Source organism: Lepus europaeus, chromosome 6, assembly GCF_033115175.1.
Source record: "Lepus europaeus isolate LE1 chromosome 6, mLepTim1.pri, whole genome shotgun sequence".
Classification (NCBI taxonomy): Eukaryota; Metazoa; Chordata; class Mammalia; order Lagomorpha; family Leporidae; genus Lepus; species Lepus europaeus.
The window spans coordinates 21,440,960-21,463,594 of NC_084832.1; the positions used below are offsets into that span (position 1 = coordinate 21,440,960).

At 40.5% G+C, this 22,635-nt stretch overlaps 1 protein-coding gene across 1 annotated transcript in view; it reads right to left on the minus strand.

Moving 5' to 3' along the window:
* The window catches only part of GPC5 (glypican 5), an 860,209-nt gene extending 839,905 nt beyond the window's left edge, over nucleotides 1-20,304 (minus strand). The window contains exon 1 of the mRNA XM_062195157.1: nucleotides 20,142-20,304. Coding sequence (XP_062051141.1) covers nucleotides 20,142-20,304 — 163 coding nt within the window. The remainder of the gene's footprint in view (nucleotides 1-20,141) is intronic.
* Nucleotides 20,305-22,635: the final 2,331 nt, after the last annotated feature.

Below are 22,635 nucleotides of genomic sequence, written 5' to 3' on the forward strand. Positions count from 1 at the left end.
ATTGCTTGACTTCTTCTGGCTCAAATTATTAGCTCTTCTTGAAGTTTTATAATTCACAAACTAATTGGTTAGAAGGGGCCAACAGCGTAAGAACATATTAATTATGCAATTAAAAAAAAAGTATATGACATGAATAGCCACACACAACATGCAAAAAGCAAAGTTAATAAAATGTCATAAATCCAAGGCAATATGTTCCTTTTGTCTTTCAGGACTGATTTCACTGGGATGTTCAACTTTAAAAATATATGGCAAATACCTTAACAGCTTCCTGTTACCAGCAAAGAAAGAAATCATTAACTTCCTGATTGCCTCAAATCATTTTTGCATACTCTTTACAACTATATCACCATCGCTATAATCTCACACATGGAAAAAAGTTCAAATGGTTAACCCCAAAATAATAAAGTTCTTTTAAAAGTGAAAATTTGATCATGGCATTTATTTAAAAGACCTCCCTGTCTTTCTATTGCTGTTGGGATAAAGTTCAGGGTTCTTCACACAACGGCTTCATGTGAGATTACTGCCTCACTCCTTCACCTCTTTTGCACTCCCCATCACTCTCAAATTAGTGTACTTCACACCTCATGAACATACCCAAATATGAACAAACAGGCACAAACATTACAAACTGCAGTCTACTTTCCGTCTCTTCATTGTTGTGGAATTGAGCTTCTTGAAAGGGTATTCTGAATCTCTGTCTCCATTCTGGTGTTTCACCCACAATCTGAATTCTGATCCTGTTGCTCCCTGGTAAATAGATACACCTAGGTAATTAGTGAACTCTTAGTTACCAAGTTCAAGAAATACTTAGTCTACTCTTCTTTGACCTCTTTATAGATCTGACACTATTTAGTCCCCAGTTCTCAAAATTCTCTTTTCTCATACCCACTGATCTTCAAGACCTGTATGTACTACTTCTCTCAAGTGATATTTGAACTCACATTGCCAAATATTTATTGCATGTTACCACCTGGACATACCACAGTAGCCTCAGCTTTGACACGCTCAATGTCATACCTGTCTTCCTACACAGTGTCTTCTCCCTGAAAGCTATTAAAAAATACCGGGTATCCCACCAGTCTCTTCCCTCTGCCTTAAAAGTTCTAACAATTCTGCCTTCTAAATATATCCATCTGCTTCTTTCCTTTTTTTAAGAAGCACTTCTTTGGTTAAAAAAAAAAAATCTCTCAGGGTAATGACAAAAGGTGAGCTGAGTCATAAAACCCTTTAGGCCAATAAACTGGTTTTCTTAACCAAATAAAGAGATTCTCGCAAGTGCAGTACTTCTCAGAGCTTTAATCTACCAATATGTACTGAGACTCTAAAAACGTGCAGTGTGCAGCATTTCTTCCAAGCCAGGGAGACTCCTTTTCCTAAAACACTAATAAACACCTCACTGAAACAAAGTGCAGATGATAGCAAGTTTTGCTGTTTTGTTTTGTTTTGTTTTGTTTGGGGGGGGGGGGGGTTGGAGGTCAACTTAACCAGAGTTCTTAAAAATTACATCTCAAGGCTAGGAAAGGTTTATTGTCAGGTGAAGGAAGCCCTATGGGCCAGAGGAAGAGAGAGCACGTGCTCAGCTCCTGTTAAACCTTTGCTGGGAGGTGGGCAGGGAAATAGGAGCAGTGAATCCCATTAGGGTGGGGGTGGAGTTGACACCTATGATTGGGCCATGTGGCCACCTGGCTTCCAGCAATGAGGGGGGAGGTGGGGGCTAGAGCCTAGAATGGTGCCCAGGGCTCATGCCACAGATAAGACTGTGCCATTTTACTAACATTCCCCTCTTTTGTTTTTTATAAAGCAGGAGTTGTATGGGATTACATCTGCCCCAAAAGTCCAGGAGGGGTGGAGGGACAATGATCTGTCATTAGAGCTACTTCCTGCTGATATGGGGTGACCAGGTACTCTCTGCTGGCATGGGGCGATGTCTCAAGCCACTGTCTCCTTGGTGGGGAGCCAAGTATATCCCTGTAGCAGCATTTGGTGGACCGCCTGGTTGGTGAAGGCTTTGGTTCATTCCATTATCACCTCCTGTAAACACTTCAACAGACATAATAGTATAAAAGACAGGGTGAGAATTGCAGCCAATGATCCTAAGAATGGCATTAACCAAGTAATGAGAGGATTTCATAGAGAGGAACTGGGGGCGGGGGGGGGGGGGGTGGTCTCTGGACCCTAATGAAGACTGATGGATGTGGTTTGAAGCTGATCCCAACCAAGACTGGCAGAAAGGCCACTCATCTCTTGAGGGTAGAGGGGTTTGTCTGTAGAGAGTATTCTGAACAATCATATAACATTAAGTCGGGGAGAGGACCATCAGTAAACACAGGTCGGGAGTAGAGCCATTGATGTTAGAGTAGAGGCTATGTTACAAAGACATGAGGCCCCAAATGGGCTGGACAGGGTCTAGAACAAAGGACAGAGTCATTATTAGAGGACCTAAGAAAGGTGCTGTCTAAGCCACAGTTTTCCAATTGAGAGACAAAGAGAAACTGACAGAAGGGACCTGACAGTAATCTGGTGAGCTTTAAGGAATTGATATTTATGAGGCCCAGACCTATTTCTCTCTTCACATGGGGTACATCCTAAGGGAGGTGAGAACCTCCTTGGGGAAGGCACCCTGTTGACTTCATTACTTAGCTGTCCTGAGAGCAGAGCTGGCCAGGTAAAGGCAGGTGGCATCTCTAACAGGAAATTTACAGTTCTGTCTGCAATGTTACTGACCCTACTTCGCCATCCCCTCAGCAACAGTGGTTACTTTGGAAGCTGGGCAGAATGAAGGACTTTTCAGCTTAGAGCCAGCAAGATTTGTGGCTTTTACCTGAGCATCCTTTGACTCCAGGGCAGTTCCATTTCCAGTGACCCAACTCTTGGCAGAGCTGCCAGTGCTCTTCATAAGCTGACTTCTGCTGAAGCCCTGACTTTCCATGTTGAAAGCCACTGCAGTGGACTGGAGTGCTGGGTCTCCTTGATAGCAGATCACTCTGCAAAGCAGCCATTAATTGGCCTGCCACCTATTTTTACACAGCTTCTGATGCCTAGCTTTCTTTTCCTCCTGATTTTTGTTAAAGCAGACCAGAGGATGCAAGTCAAGGGAGTGCCCATGTCCCATCTCTAATCTTTGTGGCCTAAACTAGAAGTCTATAAATCACAGGCATGTTCTAATAGTGGTTTCTCTGTGAGGTAGACAATGCCCATGAGGCAAGATATGTCCTCACTTTAAAACTTTTTCTCCCTTTGGTCTGAAAGGGAGGTTTTGCCTGTTTACTGTGCCCATGGCAAAGTAAATCTAGCTGTGAAATCATAATTTAAGCTCTCATTTTTCTGTAATATATGTTTCTAAATTGAGTGTGGGAATGGGCAGCTCTTGACTTTTCAGGAGATGCTATGTCTTCCTGTCACCTGTGCTAAATTGCAGAGTAATTTTCTGTTCTTTATTTTGATTAATAAATCAAATGAATTCATCAAATATTGATTAAGCACCTGTTCTGTACAAGACACTGTACTGAAGTTATTAAAGATATTATGAAGATAAAATGCATTTTTCTGTCCAGGGCTCAGACTAGGGGGGAATACATTTGTAAAAATAATTAATATGATACAATGCTATGAAAGATGTACCATGTTTCATGGGATCCCAGAGGGACACGTTTTCCTCTTCTTGGAGAGACAAGAGAAGGGTGCTAGAAAAGATTCTGAGGAATATTTTCTAAACAGATGCTTTATATTCTCCTTATCACATTCAGAAACTAGAAAATATTCTTTTTATAAATGCAAATTGAGTTTCTTATGATTAAACTCTAAATTCACAAAGCAGATAAAGAGCAAAATAAATTTGAACTCAGATTGGTCTGACAAGAACAGATGAAGAAAAAGGAAGAGAATGATATTCCAGAGGAAGCAACAACAAGCAAGGTATATGAAAAGGCATGGTTTATTGGGAAATCAAAAGCATTGAGATAGGACTGAAATGAAAAGTTAGGTTCTAGTCTGGGGAAGTTTTTTACACTTGCCACCAAGAGTCGGGTGTCTCCTTTCTGGCAGAAGCTTTGTGGCAGTCATATATTCTACATAAAGAATGCTGCTCTGAAGCAGAAAAAACAATCCTAGAATCATAAAGAGATTTGTAAACATTCTAGTCCCAGTTTTCATTTCTTCCATCCTCCCCCTCTTGTCTTCACTGTCCCTTGAGATAGCTCAATACATTCCCAATGCATTTTCCTTTTAAGACAGCTCTAGCTGGGCTTCTGTCCCTTGAATCTGAAAGCGTGAAGTAGTTTAGAGGGTCAACGGCCTAAGGTTTACCAATTAGAAACATTACTATCATTAAGAGTATGGAAAGTAGATTTCAATGAGGACAAACTGCAAATTAAGCCTAATACACTAACATAATGGCACACAGAGAGAAATGATGTTTCTTTGTCCTTAAAGATTTTCCCTTAATGATATAGTTAGAATTAGGTATTCTACTCAAAGATGACTTTAGAAAGAATTGCTGGATCCGAGGTTAGTTTGGAGAACCTCAGTGGTCCCAGGGATAATATGGGAGGAGCTCAGAATCAAAAATCAACCTCTCCAGATGGAGATAAACAGAGCATGTGAAGCTAAGAAAGGAGCTGGATCTTGAAGGTTCTGATAAAATGCACCGAAGAAACAGTAAAATAAACAACAACGGATTGATTGCTGCACTTGATGCCACTGGACCCAGTCCCAGCATACTTGAAGGGTGATTACACAGAGAGGCCCAGGATGTCTCGGCTTCATCTCAGTGCTCTACTAAGTGTGAATCACCAACATTTTAAAGTTTCACTTATCAAAGAGTAAATCTAAACATTTGACTGTTGAAAAGATTGTCTTTCTCAATAATTCAAAGGACATGGAAATTCATGAAGTCATAATATTTTTACTTCTCAGCTGCTTTTTCTCCTCCTGGTTCTAGTCCCCAAAATTATCTATACCTAACAGCATTTTATGTGTTATTTGGATATTATTGATACATACACTGATATGCAAGTAGTTTTTTTTATTTTATAGCAAAAACATAATTTTCTTTTTCCTTTCAACAATGTCAGAAATCACTGTTCTACTTTGTTTATATACCATTATCTCTCCTGGTTTAATTTAAACATGATTATCCAAAACTGTTCATTTAACAGAGATTTATATTAGCTGTAAATTTTCTGTGCAATGAATATGCTTACATATAAATTAGTTCAAATTTTGTACAGTTACTTTGTTTTGGAATACTTTCCTGTGAATTGGAATTGCTGGGGCAAGGGGTAAACAAGATTTAAATTTTGAGCCATCCATGTAGAATTCTCCAGAGTGTAGAAACAGTCTTCAGCAGTCTTCTTTTTCAGTATTTGTATATGAGAGTATTCTATTTCCTACAGCCACTGAAACATTAACATCAGTATTTCTAACCTTTAATAATGTGACATTCCTGAGAAATTGTTTTTTTCTGTGTTAATTTGAGCTTAATCATCTTCACACATCTGCAGCAGACATTTATATCATTCGAATTTCCTTTTTAGGTTCTCCTTCATTTCCTTCAGAATATTAATGTCTTTGTTATCAATTTATAGAAGCTCATTTATGATTAAGGGTACTAAGCTTTTGATTACTGTACATTGCATATGAAATGCTCTGAGGATCCCCTCCCATTTATTTCATCCTGATGTTTCCTTTTATTACACTTAAGTTATGCATTTACACACAATCATATTTTTAAAATGAACAGCAAAGAGAAAGCACCGAAGAATATATCACAAGGTAAAAAGATCTGAATTTTATTAGGAACTCATTGAGAAATGGGCTGGCAAGAACCAAAACCAGATGTTGGCTGAGTGAGTAGTTATGAAAAGGCACTAGCTTAATGCAAAGTGGTGGCAATGGTGGTAGGCAGAGAAATTAGACAGACATTTGTAAAACAGGATCTATGAGCATTTGGTGGCTGGTAGAACTAGCAGAGTAGGTGGAAATTAAACTACAGTCATCACACAGTTTACTGACTTAATCACATTTTCAACTGAAGCCTGAATGGTTAACTGCCACTATTGCTCATCAAAGAATGAGGGGAAAGGGAAGGAAAGAAACAATTAATGTACAAAAGTCATTAGCCCAAGGCAACTGAATGTAAGTAATCATCATTGATTAGAACTTCTAAAAGCATTTAAGTAACTCGAACACATCTGTCTTTCCGAATTTTTTATTTATATATTTTCATGTATTTGAAAGGCAGACAAACAGATAAATCTTCCATCCACTGATTCATCCCTCAAATGCCCACAACAGCCAGGGCTGGGCCAGCAAAAGCCAGGAGCCCAGAACTCCTTCTGGGTCTCTATCATGAGCAGCAGAGACTCCAGTACTTGAGCCACCATCTGCTGCCTCCCAGGAAGCACATTAGCCAGAAACCGAATTCGAAGTGGAGTAGACAGGATTTGAATCAGGCACTCCAATATGGGATGCAGGTATCCCAAGTCTCTACACCAAACACTCTGCCCTGACATATTTCAAATACAGCTCAAACTATGGTTTGAAGCTGTGAACTTACATATTTAAAGTAATAAAGTTTTGGGGCAGCGCTGCGGCAAGAGGGTTAACGCCTGGCCTTAAGCGCTGGCATCTCATATGGGCGCCAGTTTGAGACCCAGCTGCTCCACTTCCCATCCAGCTCTCTGCTGTGGCCTGGCAAAGTAGTGGAAGATGGCCCATGTCCTTAAGCCCCTGCACCCGTGTGGGAAACCCGGAGGAAGCTCCCGGCTCCTGGCTTCAGATCGGCACAGCTGCGGCCATTGCAGCCAACTGGGGAGTGAACCATCGAATGGAGGACCGACCTCTCTCTCTCTCTCTCTCTCTCTGCCTCTCCTCTGTGTATTTCTGTCTTTCAAATAAACAAATAAATCTTTAAAAAAAAATAAGGTATATAAAGTTTTATCATACAGAATCCAGGGAGGAAAAAGATTGGTGGCCTTGGATTGATAAACATTTTATAAAGGTCAGGGAATAACAAAACTATAAGGGATTATGCAGTGCTCTCTAGCTAGTACCGTGGAGAGGACATTCTTGCTACCCTTTAGGAGAGGCCACCTGACAGGAATGCTTTAGGTAAAGGAACACAAGCAATGTGCAATGACTATAAGATGAGGCCTGGGATCTACCTCGTTCCACATCCAGTCTCATCTCTAGCCATTGCATTCTGGTGATTTAGTCTAGAACATGGAGTAGGATGCAGATATCACCTGAAGAGGCAGAGACTTCACATGCCCCACACTCACACTTTATCACCAATACAGAGAACACACAAAGGTCCATCAGTACTAGAAGAGGCAAGAACCGGATAAAACAAAACAGAGAATTTACTCCAACTCACCTGATGAAGCCAACCACACATTACAGAACCAGTCCCTACTAACATTAATTTAGCTTTAAAACCTCACAAATTTCTAGGTACATTATCCCCTTCTTGACTTTGAGTTAAATAGAATTAGTCTGCAAAAGCCAAATCTTTAAATCTTCAACTACACATATTAATAAACAAATTTGATTTTGTCACAGAATTAAACTACAAATATGAAGTTAGTAATTAAATAATGAAAACCTAAGAGTACAGGATTATTTCAGGATGAATGATGGAAGACAAATACTTGAAAGTATGGTATTTTTTCAGCATAAAGGGAAACAATTCTCCTAATTTCTTTGCCTACTCCCTGAACCAACACAAAACATTTTTAACATATCTAAGAAAAAATTTTGGTAATAGATTTAGTTATGTCACATTTGCCAAGAATATAAGCATTACTGTTTAAAAACCATCATTACCATATCAAACTACTGAAAGGGAAAAGGAGCAAGCCTATATCACTATCTCTGTGAAGAAAGAAAAACATTTTCTGAGAAGTTGAATCATTTGCAAAATGTCACAAAGCTAATAAGTGATGAAGAATAAACTCTTCAAAACAAAAATTCATTGTTCTACACTAAAACACATGACCATAATATACGACAAATTACAAGTTAACAGCCTGCTTTTCCCATCTGTTTATCTCATGACATTACAATTCTGTCACATCTACCATTTTTTCTTGTTATGTATGTAAGATATTGTCAAAGACAAATTGAATATTAAATATTTAATAATAGTTTTTGTGACACTGAATTTATAAAATCTAGTTTTGTTTTTGTAACTAAGCTCTTAACTATACAAACATGGATCCTTCTAACTTCACCTGAAAATGGTACCCTAAAAGAACTCATTGATTTCTGAGCCTTTTGAGTCACGCCATATTATTTCTATTTCCTTTACTTTTTAAGTTGATCAAAACCTTTTTTAAAAAATGACTTTTTTAACTCAGAATGAAATGTGTTCCAAGCCTGGTGAGAACGGACTGTTAATCTCTTCATTTTATTGACCTACTTCAGTTTCAGCTCATTAACCACAGACATCTCAATGATCAAAAGAAAATGAACCAAATGTAACTTGGTATAACCTTACTGAATAGGAGAGTTATTCAAAAAAGCAAATAAATCTCAACAGATAATTTAATATTGACAATCTTCCGATGAAGGAAAATGTATGTCGTAAAGAAAGATATTCTGGGATAACTTTTACATTATTTGATGAATGAAGGCACACACTATGTTTGCTTTTTATCCAACTCTCTTCTCAGATTTTATCCTCTCCCAAAGTGAATACAGAAGAAATCATGAACTAAATTCCCTTGAAACTATAAGACAAGGAAAAATCAGAGACTATTAGCTCTAAAAAGATAGCTGCAAAGACTACTTAATTACATTGCTTACATAAAATTATAAAAACTAAAATAAATTTGTTTATCATGGCACAAAAGGAAAGGAAAGCTAGTAATCCAAACTCACCATGCTAGAAGAGTAATAAACAAATTATGAAATAAGAAATGTTGATCAGCTTTTAAATATGACTGCATTTGAAATATATTTAATGGCAGAAACATATCAGATTATGCATGTTTATTGTACTAACACTGACATTAAAAATCCTACCATGCAAAATATTCTAATATATTTTAGAAAATATCCTAAATAACCAGCCATACTTTATATAGAAAAAGTAGTAATTTTGTGACATAATATTAAAAAGAGGTTTTCAACTGCAGATAAATATAAATGCCCAATAATGAATGATTAAGAAAACATGATACACAAACACAATGAGATATTACTAATCTATAATAATGAAGGAAATCCTGCCATTAGTGACAAAAGATGAACCTGAATCTGGTGGACACTATGTTAACTGAAAATAAGCCAGAGACAAAAAGATAAACTGTGCATGATCTCACTCATATATGGAATCTTAAAAAGCTTATCTTATCAAAGTAAAGAGTAGAAAAGTATTTGCCACAGTCTAGGGCAGTTGGAGAGGGTGCAGGTGGGATTTAAAAAGATGTTAGTCAATGGACACCAAATGACAGGAGGAATAAAATCAAGTAACCAGTTCTATAGCACAGTGACTACAGTTAATGATGACATACTGTATTCTCAAAAAATGCTGAGTAAATATTAAATGTTCTCACCACAAAAGGGAATGCAAATTTTAATAGATATATTTAACAATTCCACAATATTTGTATACTTCAAAACACCATATGATACACAATTTTACCTGTCATTTTAATAAATAAATATAGAGGAAAATGACTAAGTTTTACTAAATTTAGAATTGTTGGAAATACAGAGCAAAGATTAGCTCTCTACTATATACCATGTTTTGTGGTTTGATAACAATTATTTCTGCATTATTCTGAAAGGTGCTCTACACGGACTCTGAACTCAAAGTCAGTATCCTGTAATTAAACAGTGGTCTTCTTGGCTCAGGAACAATTCCACAAATAAATGGTATGTGTTTTACTCCCAAAATGGAATGAACAAGGGTGGGAAATGAAGAAAACTGAACCATGTTCTAGTTCATTACTATTAAGTTCCCTCATGGAAAAATACCACTCTGCAGGAAAGATATTCAAATAAAACATCAACCAACCAAACCAGAGTCAAGCGCACATTACATCTTGTCACCTTTATTTTCTAAATTATCCCAATAATAGATCAATAAAGCTCTGAGGTAGATCAGTCACACTGGCTACATGATGATGACAGGTGTACAAATCCTTTAAATGTTAAATACTTTTCCTTTTCTCACAGGACATTTGAGAAAACTGTCCCAGGCATTGTTTCTGGCAATTCATTTACTCCATTTCAAAAATGTCACATAACACTGATAAAAATCCCTCTAAGTTTAAAGCATTACATAAGAAAAATTAACTCTGCTAAAGTAAAAACATTTAAGCCAAGATCAGAACATATTTTAAGAAATTTCACATACTATATTTCTCATCCTATTAATTATAAATGTAAAATACAACTAAACATAATTTTTAAAATGTATAGGTAACTATAAGATTAATTTTACAAATAAAAATTTATTAATGTTGGCCTAATCATAGAACAAAAAGAGAAATCAATTATAGATCTTGTTTTCCAATGGCCTATTGGTAAATGGTAAGAAATACACTTAAAATCAGTATTACTACTTTGAGTCACCATCTTATGAGTATACTAGAGTTAAGTATCGATCCATGTGTACTGAGTTCCAGGATTTTAGGGTTAGACATTACCACTAGATGGCAGTAATGTACAATAAGCTTTATTTGGGTGGCACTTTGATAGGTTGCCTTTATTGGGAAGTCCCTCACATACAAGAGGCCTATCACAGACAGCGATGTAGGGCATCATCAAAGGGGAAGAGAAACAGTGAACTTCCATGAGAGAAGGGAATTGGACAGGGGCCTCACATGTCTAAGTAATATCACTCAGCAGCAAGAGGGGAAGTCTCTGGGTCAGAGACGTTCAAAGGGCTCAATGGCTTAGGGTCTTTTATAGTCCCATGATTTGTTGAGTCTACTGGAAGCAGGTGTTGAGTGAAGTTCTGTAGTGTATGCAAAGCTGGAAGGCTCTAAATGAATTAAAAATATGATCATTTGAGCTATTCTTTTAAAGCAACTGTATGTGTAAAAATAGTTTGGAACTGATAGGCTTCAGGTTAATGGTTCCAGCCTGTTTTAAGCTTTAAAAAAATAATAAAACATAAAGTTATTGCATAAAGAAAGAATAATCATTCAATACCCATGGACTGACCTCTAGACTTCAACTTAAGAAACAGAAAAGTTCAAAAGATGTACTAAGAAGTCCCCTGAGGTTTTACTAAGTTACTCAACAAATCTTTTAACTCCCATTCTATGCCAAATGCTGGTGTACATTAAATAACACATCAAACAGGTTACATAATTTTCAAGGCCCAGCACAAAAACAAAATATAGAGTTAATGGTTCAAATTCATATAGTTACAGCAGAAAATTAAACCAAATGCAGGGTCCCTCTACGTTTGGAATCCTCTGTGTTGCACAAGTCACATGCTCCAAAACTGACCTCGGCAGATAGACTCTCCATCTTTGTCATGCACACAGTCTAGTAGTGAAAGATCTAGAGTTAAAAGAATGAAAAGTTGGCCGGCGCCATGGCTCAATAGGCTAATCCTCCGCCTTGCGGCGCCGGCACACCGGGTTCTAGTCCCGGTCGGGGCACCGATCCTGTCCCGGTTGCCCCTCTTCCAGGCCAGCTCTCTGCTGTGGCCAGGGAGTGCAGTGGAGGATGGCCCAAGTGCTTGGGCCCTGCACCCCATGGGAGACCAGGAGAAGCACCTGGCTCCTGCCATCGGAACAGCGCGGTGCGCCGGCCGCAGCGCGCTACCGCGGCGGCCATTGGAGGGTGAACCAACGGCAAAAGGAAGACCTTCCTCTCTGTCTCTCTCTCACTGTCCACTCTGCCTGTCAAAAAAAAAAAAGAATGAAAAGTAATGCAGCCCTGCAGGAAACAATGATAACCAATATAATCTGGTTTAGCAAACCTTGAGAAAGTCTCCTCTGAAGAGATGACATTTAAGCTGAGATCTAATACTTAAAACAAACCAGCTACACAATCTACATATGAAGGACCCAGGGGTTATACAGTTCAGGCCAGTGGTTTGCAATCAGGACAATTTTGCTTCCCACAGGATAACATCAGCAATGTCTGGAGACATTTTTGGTTGTCACAATTTGGTAGGAGAGTTGTGACACTGCTTTTGGCATGTAGTGGGCACAGGTGAGATAGGTTTCTGAACATCCTGCAATGCACAGGATAGACCCCCACAACAAAGAACTATCCAACCCCAGATGTCAAAGGTGCTGAGGTTGAAAAGCCCTAGCATAGGAGCCAGCATTGTGGCATAGCGGGGAAAGCTGCAGCCTGCCATGCCGGCACACTTTATGGGCACCAGTTCAAGTCAGCCCCAGCTGCTCCACGTCCAAATCAGCTCCCTGCTAACGGACTGGGGAAAACAGAGGAAGATGACCCACATTTTGGGGTCCTGCCACCCACCTGAGAGACCTGGATGAAGCTCCTGGCTCAATACTGGCTGCCACAGCCATCTCGGGAGTGAACTAGAGGATGGAAATCAATCAATCTCAATCAATATCTCTCTCTCTTCCCCTCCCTCCCTCTCTCTTTCCCCCCCTCTTTTTTGTAACTTTTTCAAATAAATAAATAAATCTTAAAAAATAAAAAAGCCCTAGTATAGAATGAACTGTAATGAATTGTACTTCAGGAACAAGCTGTAAATGGGGTAAAAATTTAGCACATTTGACCCCAAATCTTCAGACATGGAACTTTACAGTGGTGAAAACTGGAAACCTACATTTTTAACACAGAATTTAATTTATGCTAAAGTAATCCAATGTCATTCTATATAACCACTTTAAAAAACATTCTTACAAGGATGTTTAATAGCATGGGAAGTGGGAAAAACTGATACGTTTGTAACTGAAAATATTTGTGACAAAAAGAGAAAAATTATACCACACTCTTTCAAAAATTTGTTATGTGCTTAGCAGAGGAATGATCAGAATGCTAAAGAGATAATAAAAAGAAGTTTCAGTTTTAATTTCTAGATGGTTTTTTTACTTTCTTTGTACTTTCAACTTTCAAGAGAACATATATTCTTGCATAAAAACAAAATCTCATTTTCTTTCTATCAAAATGTACTACACACCCAACTTACAATGTGGCCATATGAGGACCTAACACAGCTGATCAAAAACTGCACTATTTGTTTTGATTTCCAGAAATGAATAATCATTTTAAGATGATTTCAGCAATATCATTAGTGAAATTTGAAATGTACTAAAGATGCAAAGTAGAAGAATCAAGGGACTAGTTGGTTCTTTTCTTCCAGTTGGAAGTCAAGGGGCCGGTGCTGTGGCATGGTGGGTAAGGCCACTGCCTGCAGTGTCAGCATCTCATATGGGGACTGGTTCAAGTCCCAGTTGCTCCACTTCCATTGCAGCTCCTTGCTAATGCACTTGGGAAAGCAGTGGAATGCAGTCCAAGTCCTTGGGCTTCTGTAACCACATGGGAGACCAGGAGGAGGTTCCTGGCTCCTGGATTCAGTTCATCCAGTTCTGGCCATTTTGGTCATTTAGGAAGTGAAAAAGCAGATAAAGTCCTCTCTGTCTCTGCCTCTATCGCCTCTACCCCTCTGTAACTCTGCCTTTCAAATAAATAAACTTTAAAAAAAAAAGAAAAGAAAAAGATTGGGGTCACCGCTGTGGCGCAGCAGGTTAACGCCCTGGCCTGAAGTGCCAGCATCCCATATGGGCACCTGTTCTAGTCCTGGCTGCTCCTCTTCTGATCCAGCTCTCTGCCATGTCCCAGGAAAGCAGAAGATGGCCCAAGTCCTTGGGCCCCTGCACCTACGTGGAAGACCCAGAGGAAGCTCCTGGCTCCTGGGTTCAGATCAGCATAGCTCCAGTCGTTGCGACCAATTGGGGAGTGAACCATCGGATGGAAGACAGACAGACCGACCAACTGACTGACCTCCCTAGTTCGCTCTCTCTCACTCTCTCTCTCTGCCTCTCCTCTCTGTGTAACTCTGACTTTCAAATAAAAATCAATAATTTTTTTTTAAAAAAAAGCTTCAAAAAAAGAGATGCAGAATGTCTATTCTGTATTACAGGTAATTTTCATTGTTACTTAACTGAGTAGGTCAGGCACAGAGAATCCATTTCAAAAAGGCATATGTTTGAAGCCTCTTGTGACTCCATTTTAACAAAACAGATTTGTGGTTTGCTGGTGAAGAGTTATCAAGAGACCATTCATTTATAACAAATGTCTAGTTAGGACATAGTGTCTGTTTAAGAGAAGTACCTGGTTAGAATGTTGCTCTTGTTCTTACCAGTTAAGGATAAAAGAGATGTTACAAATTTAGAAGTTGTTCTAATCAAATATAAGAACCATGTGGAAAGATCGTGTGTGGGTACATACAAATACAACAAAAATTCACATTTTACGAAGTCAAATAGGCTAAAAACAACCAAATATAACATGGAGGTGAAGGGAGATAAATGTAAAATACTATTCTTAAGTTCACCAAATTGCACCTTTCCTAAAGACAATTACACAAATACAAATGATGGATACTTGCCAAGAAAAGGAGCGTCAATGATGAGATGCAAGAAAGGCAGAACAAACATACAATTGAGAGCTGACAGACAGTACTTACAGTTGTCAGCATATTTATAGTTGACACAATATTTATAGTTGACCCTATAAGAAATTTTTGTGTGACTGATATTCAGATCCCTGGAGGCATAGTCTATAAGCTTAGAATAAAAAAATCATACTCACTTTCCCATCATTAAGCTCATCTAAAAGCCAAGATAAAAATGAAATACATGATTCTCTGAGATATCAAAGCACACATGGACTTTCCAGGGGGAGAAAGTAACAAACTGCCCTGGCACTAGAATTGGTGCTTGGTATTCACAATTTGACCAAAATAGAGTGTGCAGAATAAGGAAATTATAATAAGACCAATGGAGACCTATGGAGCAAGGGGACAATGACAAGGCATTCTGCACCACAAAAGAGACTAAACATTCCCCCTTTATTGGTCAACACTAGTTACTATTGCTTCTTTAATAATGACAACTAACCTCACCTTAATATTCCTAATATCTAGATAAAATTTATCAACATAGCTGATTCCCGAATTGCCCTCATTTCATTAAACCTTCCTTATAATCACCCAGCACAAGCCTAAATTCTATAAAAAGCCCAGCTGCCTGATACCAAGATATCCATAGTTCCTGTGGAGTGCAACCTCCTTTGCTGCAACAAACAAAATGGACCTCTTTTATTTGACTACAGGCTTGTTTCTGGTGGTTCTTGGCTGGCTTCAAAACAGGGCAGTCCTGATATTAATAATCTGCCCCAATGTCAGACCATGTCACAATTTTGGCTTTGGAAAATGGATCACTATAACTACTGCTGAAGCAGCTTGAGAGGTTAATTTAACAGAAACAGACTCCTAAACTGAGATTACTGTCAATGAGCAGCCATCCATTTATCTGACTTCTTAAATGACCTCATGCATACTGTTTTACCTCCCTGAAGGCAGAAAGAAAAATGTAATGGTGGGGTGGGTGTTTGATGCATGGGTTAAGACATCATTTAAGATGTCCACATCTTCTATCAGAATATTTTAGTTCAGTTCCTGGGTTTGTTCCAGCTTCCTGCTAATGCACATGCTGGGAGGCAGCAGGTGATGACTCAAGTGATTGAGTCCCAGCAATCTGGTGGGTCCCTGCCACCCACACGGGAGATCTAACTGAGTGCCTGACCCTCAGCTTTGGCCTGGCCCAGCCCTGGCCATTTCAGCTAAATGGGAATGAACCAGTAGGAGATCTCTGTCTATTTCTCTTGTTTTCAAATAAATAAATTTTTAAAAAATGACATGGTAGGTAATAGTGAATGCAGTGGCTATGGGTGTTGCAACTGGCAGTAATACAACATTGTTGCTTTCTTAGAAATATTTATTCATCATAACCTAGAAATATCATTTCAAATAGAACTTATTTCCCAATTTTAGAAATAAACACCTAGGACTGAAAAAAAAAACAACTCTTTACTATAAAAAACATTTTCTGATATATAGAACTTCACATTTCAGAAAAATATCATCTTAAAAATCACATAAAGTCAAGTTAAAATCAAGATATGAAAGACAGGTTTGGGGCCGGCACTGTGGTATAGTGGGTAAAGCCGCTGCCTGCAGTGCTGGCCTCCCATATGGGCTCCAGTTCAAGACCTGGCTGCTCCATTTCCAATCCAGTTCTCTGCTATCGCACAGAAAAGCAGTAGAAGATGGGCCAAGTCCTTTGGCTCCTACACCCATGTGAGAGACCTAGAGGAAGCTCCTGGCTCCTGGCTTCAGATTGGCACAGCTCCAGCCATTGCGGCCATCTGGGAGTGAACCAGCAAATGGAAGACCTCTCTCTGCCTCTGCCTTTTTGTAGCTCTGCCTTTCAAAACAAATAAATCTTAAAAACAAACAAAAAAAATGAAAAAAAGAAAGAAACACAGTTGTCCCTTATTATACATGGGCATTGGTTCCAGACCCTCCTAGGATACCAAAAGCCAAGGTGCTTATACAAAATGGCAGAGTATTTTCATTAACCTATGAACATATTTTATGCACAGTATATTTTAAATCACCTCAAATTACTAATAGTATTAATACAATGTAAATGTCACATAAAATAACCATTGTTTGGTGCATGAGAAAAAAAAAGTCTGCATGTGTTCACTACAGATGCAATTTATTATTTTCAGTCTTCAGTTGGTTGAATCCACAGATGCAGAATGTATCCACAGATGTAGCTACAGAGGGCAGACTAGATGACACTAATAAGAACATATTCCTGAACATTTCGTATGTGCCTGGATTTGGGTTATTTTCCACATACTATTTCATTTCAGAAGATTTCCAGTTCAGATGAAGAAGCAAAATTTCAAAGACAATAACTGATGAGCCTAGGATGTAAACTCCTAATGGCAGAATCAAGTTTTGAAACCCATTATGTTTATAATTCCAAACTGCAAGGTTACAAGGTAGATTGTTTCTCTTGGGTGTGACAATAAAATAGCACTGTGCTAGAGTACAAGATTCAATTATATGAAAGCAGGTTTGGGGGAAAAAACCATAGTGCAACACTTAAAAGTGTCTTATAGCATTAGGATTTCATTTTTCACATCAAGAATATGTTTTTATTATTTCATTTAGAGTCAAAATCTACCAAGTATCTTTTACAAATGTGATACAGATGATATATGTAGCAGAGACTTCTCTATCAGTGAATACCCAAATCTGGAAAAAAAAAAAAACTAATTGGTACATAAATTCTGAATGTCGTCTTGGATTTTTTACAAACTTCCTCTCCCTGACTTACGCTCTCCAAGAAGAAAGGACGCAAGTGTGAACAATGCATATGTGAAGAGAATTTCAATGGGAAAGCATTCCCCCCTCCCCAATAATAAAAGTAAAAAGACCTTTAAAAGACATTTTCACTAACAATTCTTTTCTAACTAAAAATAAACAAGTATCTTGACTACTACTTAGGAAATAAAACCAGAATACAGGGAAATCTGTAATTCCAATCACATTTACACCTTCTCTCCTTTTTTACATTTCTCATCCAAATATACTTAGGAGCTCAATAGGCTTAAAAGAATTGGAGCAGGGTAGAGAACAAAGATAAAGGGAATCTGAGAAACAGTTCAAATGGCTGTTCTCATCATTTTCCTAATTTCAAATTGGGTGACATTTTTCAGAAGATGCTTACATCACAAATGTAGGGAGAAAACTGTAAAAGTTATTCTACCTTTAAAACAGCATTCTAGCTAAACATCTCAGGAATTAACTAACGTGGCAAAAAATGCAAGAAACCACCAAAAAAAAAAAACTTCCAAGAAAAACAGATATCAAATTAAATGTACTAGCACTAGTCGATGTAAAACGCTAAGCTAAATAAATCCACTTGTTACAAAGAATACTAGTATTTGTATTCTCTAGATCATTACATGTTAATTGTGTTTTCTCTTTAGATCAAAAATAATTTTAGAAATAAGATACCCAAGTAGTATACACAATCATGTTGAATGCTAAGATCACACTTAAATACAGAAATAAGGAAAAACATCTATGAAGCATATAGCTTATTCAATTCAGGAATGAGATTCTTTTAACTGGGAAGAGGAGAGTAATCAATGTTAAAAGGGTTTAATATTTTGCTGAACTATTCAAATCAAAGAATGACCTGCAGAAACCAGAAATACTCAGAATTATATCAAACCCATATATAAATGTCTTTTATTGGTTGATTCTAAATCAGAATAACACTTTCATGTGCGACTGCTTAATGACATTTTCTCTGTCAGACTGAAGACTCCAAGAGGGCAAGGCTGCACAGCCCCTTGGTGGTTGTGGTTCCTCCATCACCATAAGCCACAGACACAGAGCACAAGCCATGGGAAAACTGCACAGAATGACTTAGAAAAGGAGATTCTTACCACCCTGACACTTTTTCTGTGTCATGTGAATCAAATGCAAATAACAAAAACCATTTCTCGTCTGCAGGGCAGAGCTTCACTTTACCCTTATATCTCAGGAAAAGACTATCTTAGTGAATGATGCTCTGGAAAGTTTCTCCTCAAAAGAGATGACACACAAGGGTCTAGAAATGTCACACCCACTAGTCAATGTGTTGCATTCAGCAGGTACTAGAAATACTGAGATAAGAGAGGGCCTTTCTGGAGAGCTATCAACATTCATGCAACATTACAGCCAAAGTTACAGTATTTTGAAGGCAAATATCTAATAATTAAGGTGAGGACTTAACAGCCTAACGTCACAACCCTGCTGCACACACACACACACACTTACTTTAGTTTTACCAGCAATTGATGAGATTTATTCTTAACAGAACATGCTGGAATAAGAAAATAAAGATTTATATGGTGTTATTTTGTTTGACGCCAGAAAATAGACCTAACCTGACAGCACTGGCTATGTTGCTTCCAGTAGTGTGCAAAAAAGCACCTGGCACTCAGTATGTATTCAAATAAACATTTGTGCGTTGAAGACTGGTCAAATGGCTGCAGTGTTTTCAAACGCCCAGATTTTCCTCAGCGGACGAGAATTGAGTTCACAACCAGCAAAACAATCAAGCACAGCTGCCCCAGCTCAGTAAATGCTCAGAGGGAGCCTCCTCACCCTGGACCCTTGGGCAGGGAAGGGATTTTAGGCTCAAACATCCTCCACGAGTGCTTTATTCAACCTAATCACCTCACAACCTTCGTCTGCGTGCTGGCTCCATGGTCGCAGCTAAAGGGGTGCATGGCTCCAGTAAGCCCTTTCTGAGCTCCACACACCTGCTACCGCGTTGGACAAGGAAGACCCGTCTGGAAGCTAATGGAAGGCGCACGGAACTCTCGCCCTCGGTGGCGACTAGGGGGTAGGGGACCAAGGCTCAGGCAGCAACCACCGTCTCCTCTGGCCACACCAACCACATTCGTTCCTTTTGCAACGTCTGGTCCATTTCATGCTGTAAAGCGGTCCCCAAAACACTCAATGCAATCGCCTGTTGCCCCAACCCCACCATTCAGACTCGACACCGCCTCGCTGTTGAGACACCCGGGCTCCTGCACCGAGGCGAGCATTTTGGCGCCAGGGCGCAGAGGGGACCCTTCGAAGGGTACCATCTCTGTGGGTGTTACAGGGTCCGAGCTCGCATTTCGGAGTAGCCCGGCTGACCTCGTTCGTGCCCTATGCGCCAGCAAAGGAGTGTCACGCAGTTCTGCGTTTTTAGTACCAAACTTGGGGCGACCAAGGCAACTCCTCCCACCCCGTGAGAAGCAGCAAGCCGAGGCCCCCCAGCGGGGCACGGGAGAAATTTCTCGCTGGGTCCCCCGACGCTCGCCTCACTGGCTCTTTCCAGGGCCGCCTCCGAGCCTGAGGGGGGCGAGCGGAAAGCGAGCGCCCAGGGCTTGCTCAGCCGCAAGCGCAGTTAGGGAGACCCCGCGCCGCGCCGCAGAGCATCCCCATCCGGATCCAGAGTGCACGGCTGGCGGGCCCCTAGGGGGTGCCAGCCCGACAGCCAGCCGGGGGGCAGCGCGGGGCCAGCGCCCGGCCGCCCCGCCCCGCCCCGCGCCTCGCCTCAGCTCACCTGCCCGCGGCGAATCCGGCAGCCCCTTGACAGCTCCGGCCAGCCGCCACTGGAAAAGTTTCCGAACTTCTTCGCAGGTCTGCTCGCCCTCGCTCCGGGCGGACCCGGCCAGAGCCAGGAGGAGCAGACAGCGAAAGCCCACGCGCCAGGGTCGCGCCTCCATCGTCGGCGTCCTGGCCACCTCGCCCGGCGGTGGACCCCGCTCTCCGCGAGCGCCCTGAGCAGCCCCGCGCCGAGAAGGCGCCTCGGGACCGCACTGGGAAACTGGCTTCACCTGGGAGCGCTCGGGGGTCTCCCCTCTGGAGCCCTGAAACTGAGACGCCGGAGTTGCAGGGCGGAGCACTGCAGGGTCTCCCTCCCCGGCTGAGGCGAGTGGACGCTGCGCGGGCGGAGAACGCGGCTGGGGCCGCAGGAAACCCGGGCGCACCCAGCTCCCGCCACCGCCGCCTCAGCTGCCGCGGGCTCGGCTTGCAGCCGCTAACCTGGGCTGTCCGCGCCGGCCGCGCTCCACGGGAAGCTCCACCCCCGCGGACAGGCCACGCCCCCGACGCGCTGTCCCGCTCCGCGCGGCGGAGACGCGGTCAAGCCCGGCCCCCAGCTGGAGAGACCTTAGAAAGGCAGTGGACCCGACCGAAGAAACCGAGAGAGAGCTGGCGCTCGCGCTCCCAGCCTGAGGAAAAGAGAGAATGTATGAAGAGGGTCGGGGAAGAGAAAATAAACACCAACTGGAAGCGAGATAGAACCTTTCTCCACGAATCAAGGCCTCTGTGCGTAGGAATTCGTGTTCAAACTGCGTGACATGGGATCTGTGGACGATGCAAAGCCCACATTCTATTTATGGTTAAAGATCACAACGGCGAGGCTGGAGAGCACTTAACGGGGTCTGAATGTGCATGAGAAGTTAAAATGGCTTTAATTTTTTTTTTTTTTTTTTTTTACTGCTTTGAAACATTTTTCTATAACAAGAACTGCAATTTTCTGGAAGAATTTGTAAGTCATGAGAATTACAATCAAACGTTATCACATTCTTATTATCACGGTGAAGTTCAGTTGGTTCTCTTATCACCCAGTGGCATATTTTACCTCAGCACTTTGTATCTGTGGGAGCCCTTCTGAGGTCCCCGCGTCTGGAATGTCCTTAAAACATTCCTCAGAGAACAACTGAGATGGAGTGCTTAGGGGACTTTCTCACAAGGAAGATCAAGAAATGAAGCCTTCAAGGGATTTTAAAATGAATTCAAAGCATTTTGTCAACTTACAGTTTACAAAAGGAATGCATTAGACACCGCAGCCCAAAAGGCAAGGTGCATTTTGTAAATGGGACTCACTCAACAACAAAGCCTGTGTGAATGACAAGACTGTCTTCATCTACTGCCACCTGAAGAAAGGGCTCCACCTATAGAACAAGGCAGCATTGGGCAGAGGGACTGTAAATGCCTTAGCCACTTTAAGGGAATTTCATCTCAAATTTGAATCCTTGCCAAGAGATAGTGATGAATAATTTTAAGTCGTAGAGAAGCACCGTGGGATTATTTCATAATCATTTGATTTCAAAAACAACTTTCAGCAGGAGGTTGTTTGCTTTAAAATCATTCCAGAGCAAAGGCTGAAATGCTGCCATATATGTATGTTTTTAAGATTTATTTTATTTGTTTGAAAGGCAGAGTTAGAGAGAGAGAGAGAAAGAGAGAGAGACTCTTCCATCTGCTGGCACTTTAGCAGGGAACTGGATCAGAGGTGGAGCAGCTGGGTCTCAAACCGGTGCCCATAAGGGATGCCAGTGTCACAGACAGTGGCTTTACCCATTGCAGTCCAATTCCATCCCCATGACAGTATTTCAATAAATGAGAATATGCTAGCTGTTTTTAAATCCTAGGCCTTCAGACAAAGCTTTATATATGTATCCTAGAGAAGAAAAAGTCTTCATCATGAATTTCTTGTGCTCTAGCCACCAAATGTGAAAAGGCTGCTTGAACGTCACCTGTATTTATTCCAAGAAATAAGAACCACTTTGAGAAGGTATACAGTGCTTATGTGCTAGTCGGACACTAAGTGACTCATTTAATCTTCATAACAACCCTATACAGTAGTTACTACTACTATTGTTGCTTTACAAATGAGGAAATAGACACAGAGAGGTGAATGGCGTGAGGAGCCAGAAATCAAACTGAATCCAGAACCTGTGCTATTGCCCACAGGTTCCACCTAGCCAGCCCATGCCATAACAAAGAACCTACTGAGATACATTCAGTAACACCAAAGCTCTTTATGACTTTATCAGTTTTTTGGTTAGTATACATTTTTTCTATCTAATAATTTTATTCTGCCAGATCCCATATGTGTTAACATAGGGCTAATCAATTCCCATGTTTTCCCCACACTCTTATTTTTCATTTTTTAAAATATTTTTTCTTTGAGAGGTAGAGTTATAGACAGAAAGAGGGAGAGATGAAGAGAAAGGTCTTCTATCCATTGGTTCACTCTTCCAAATGGC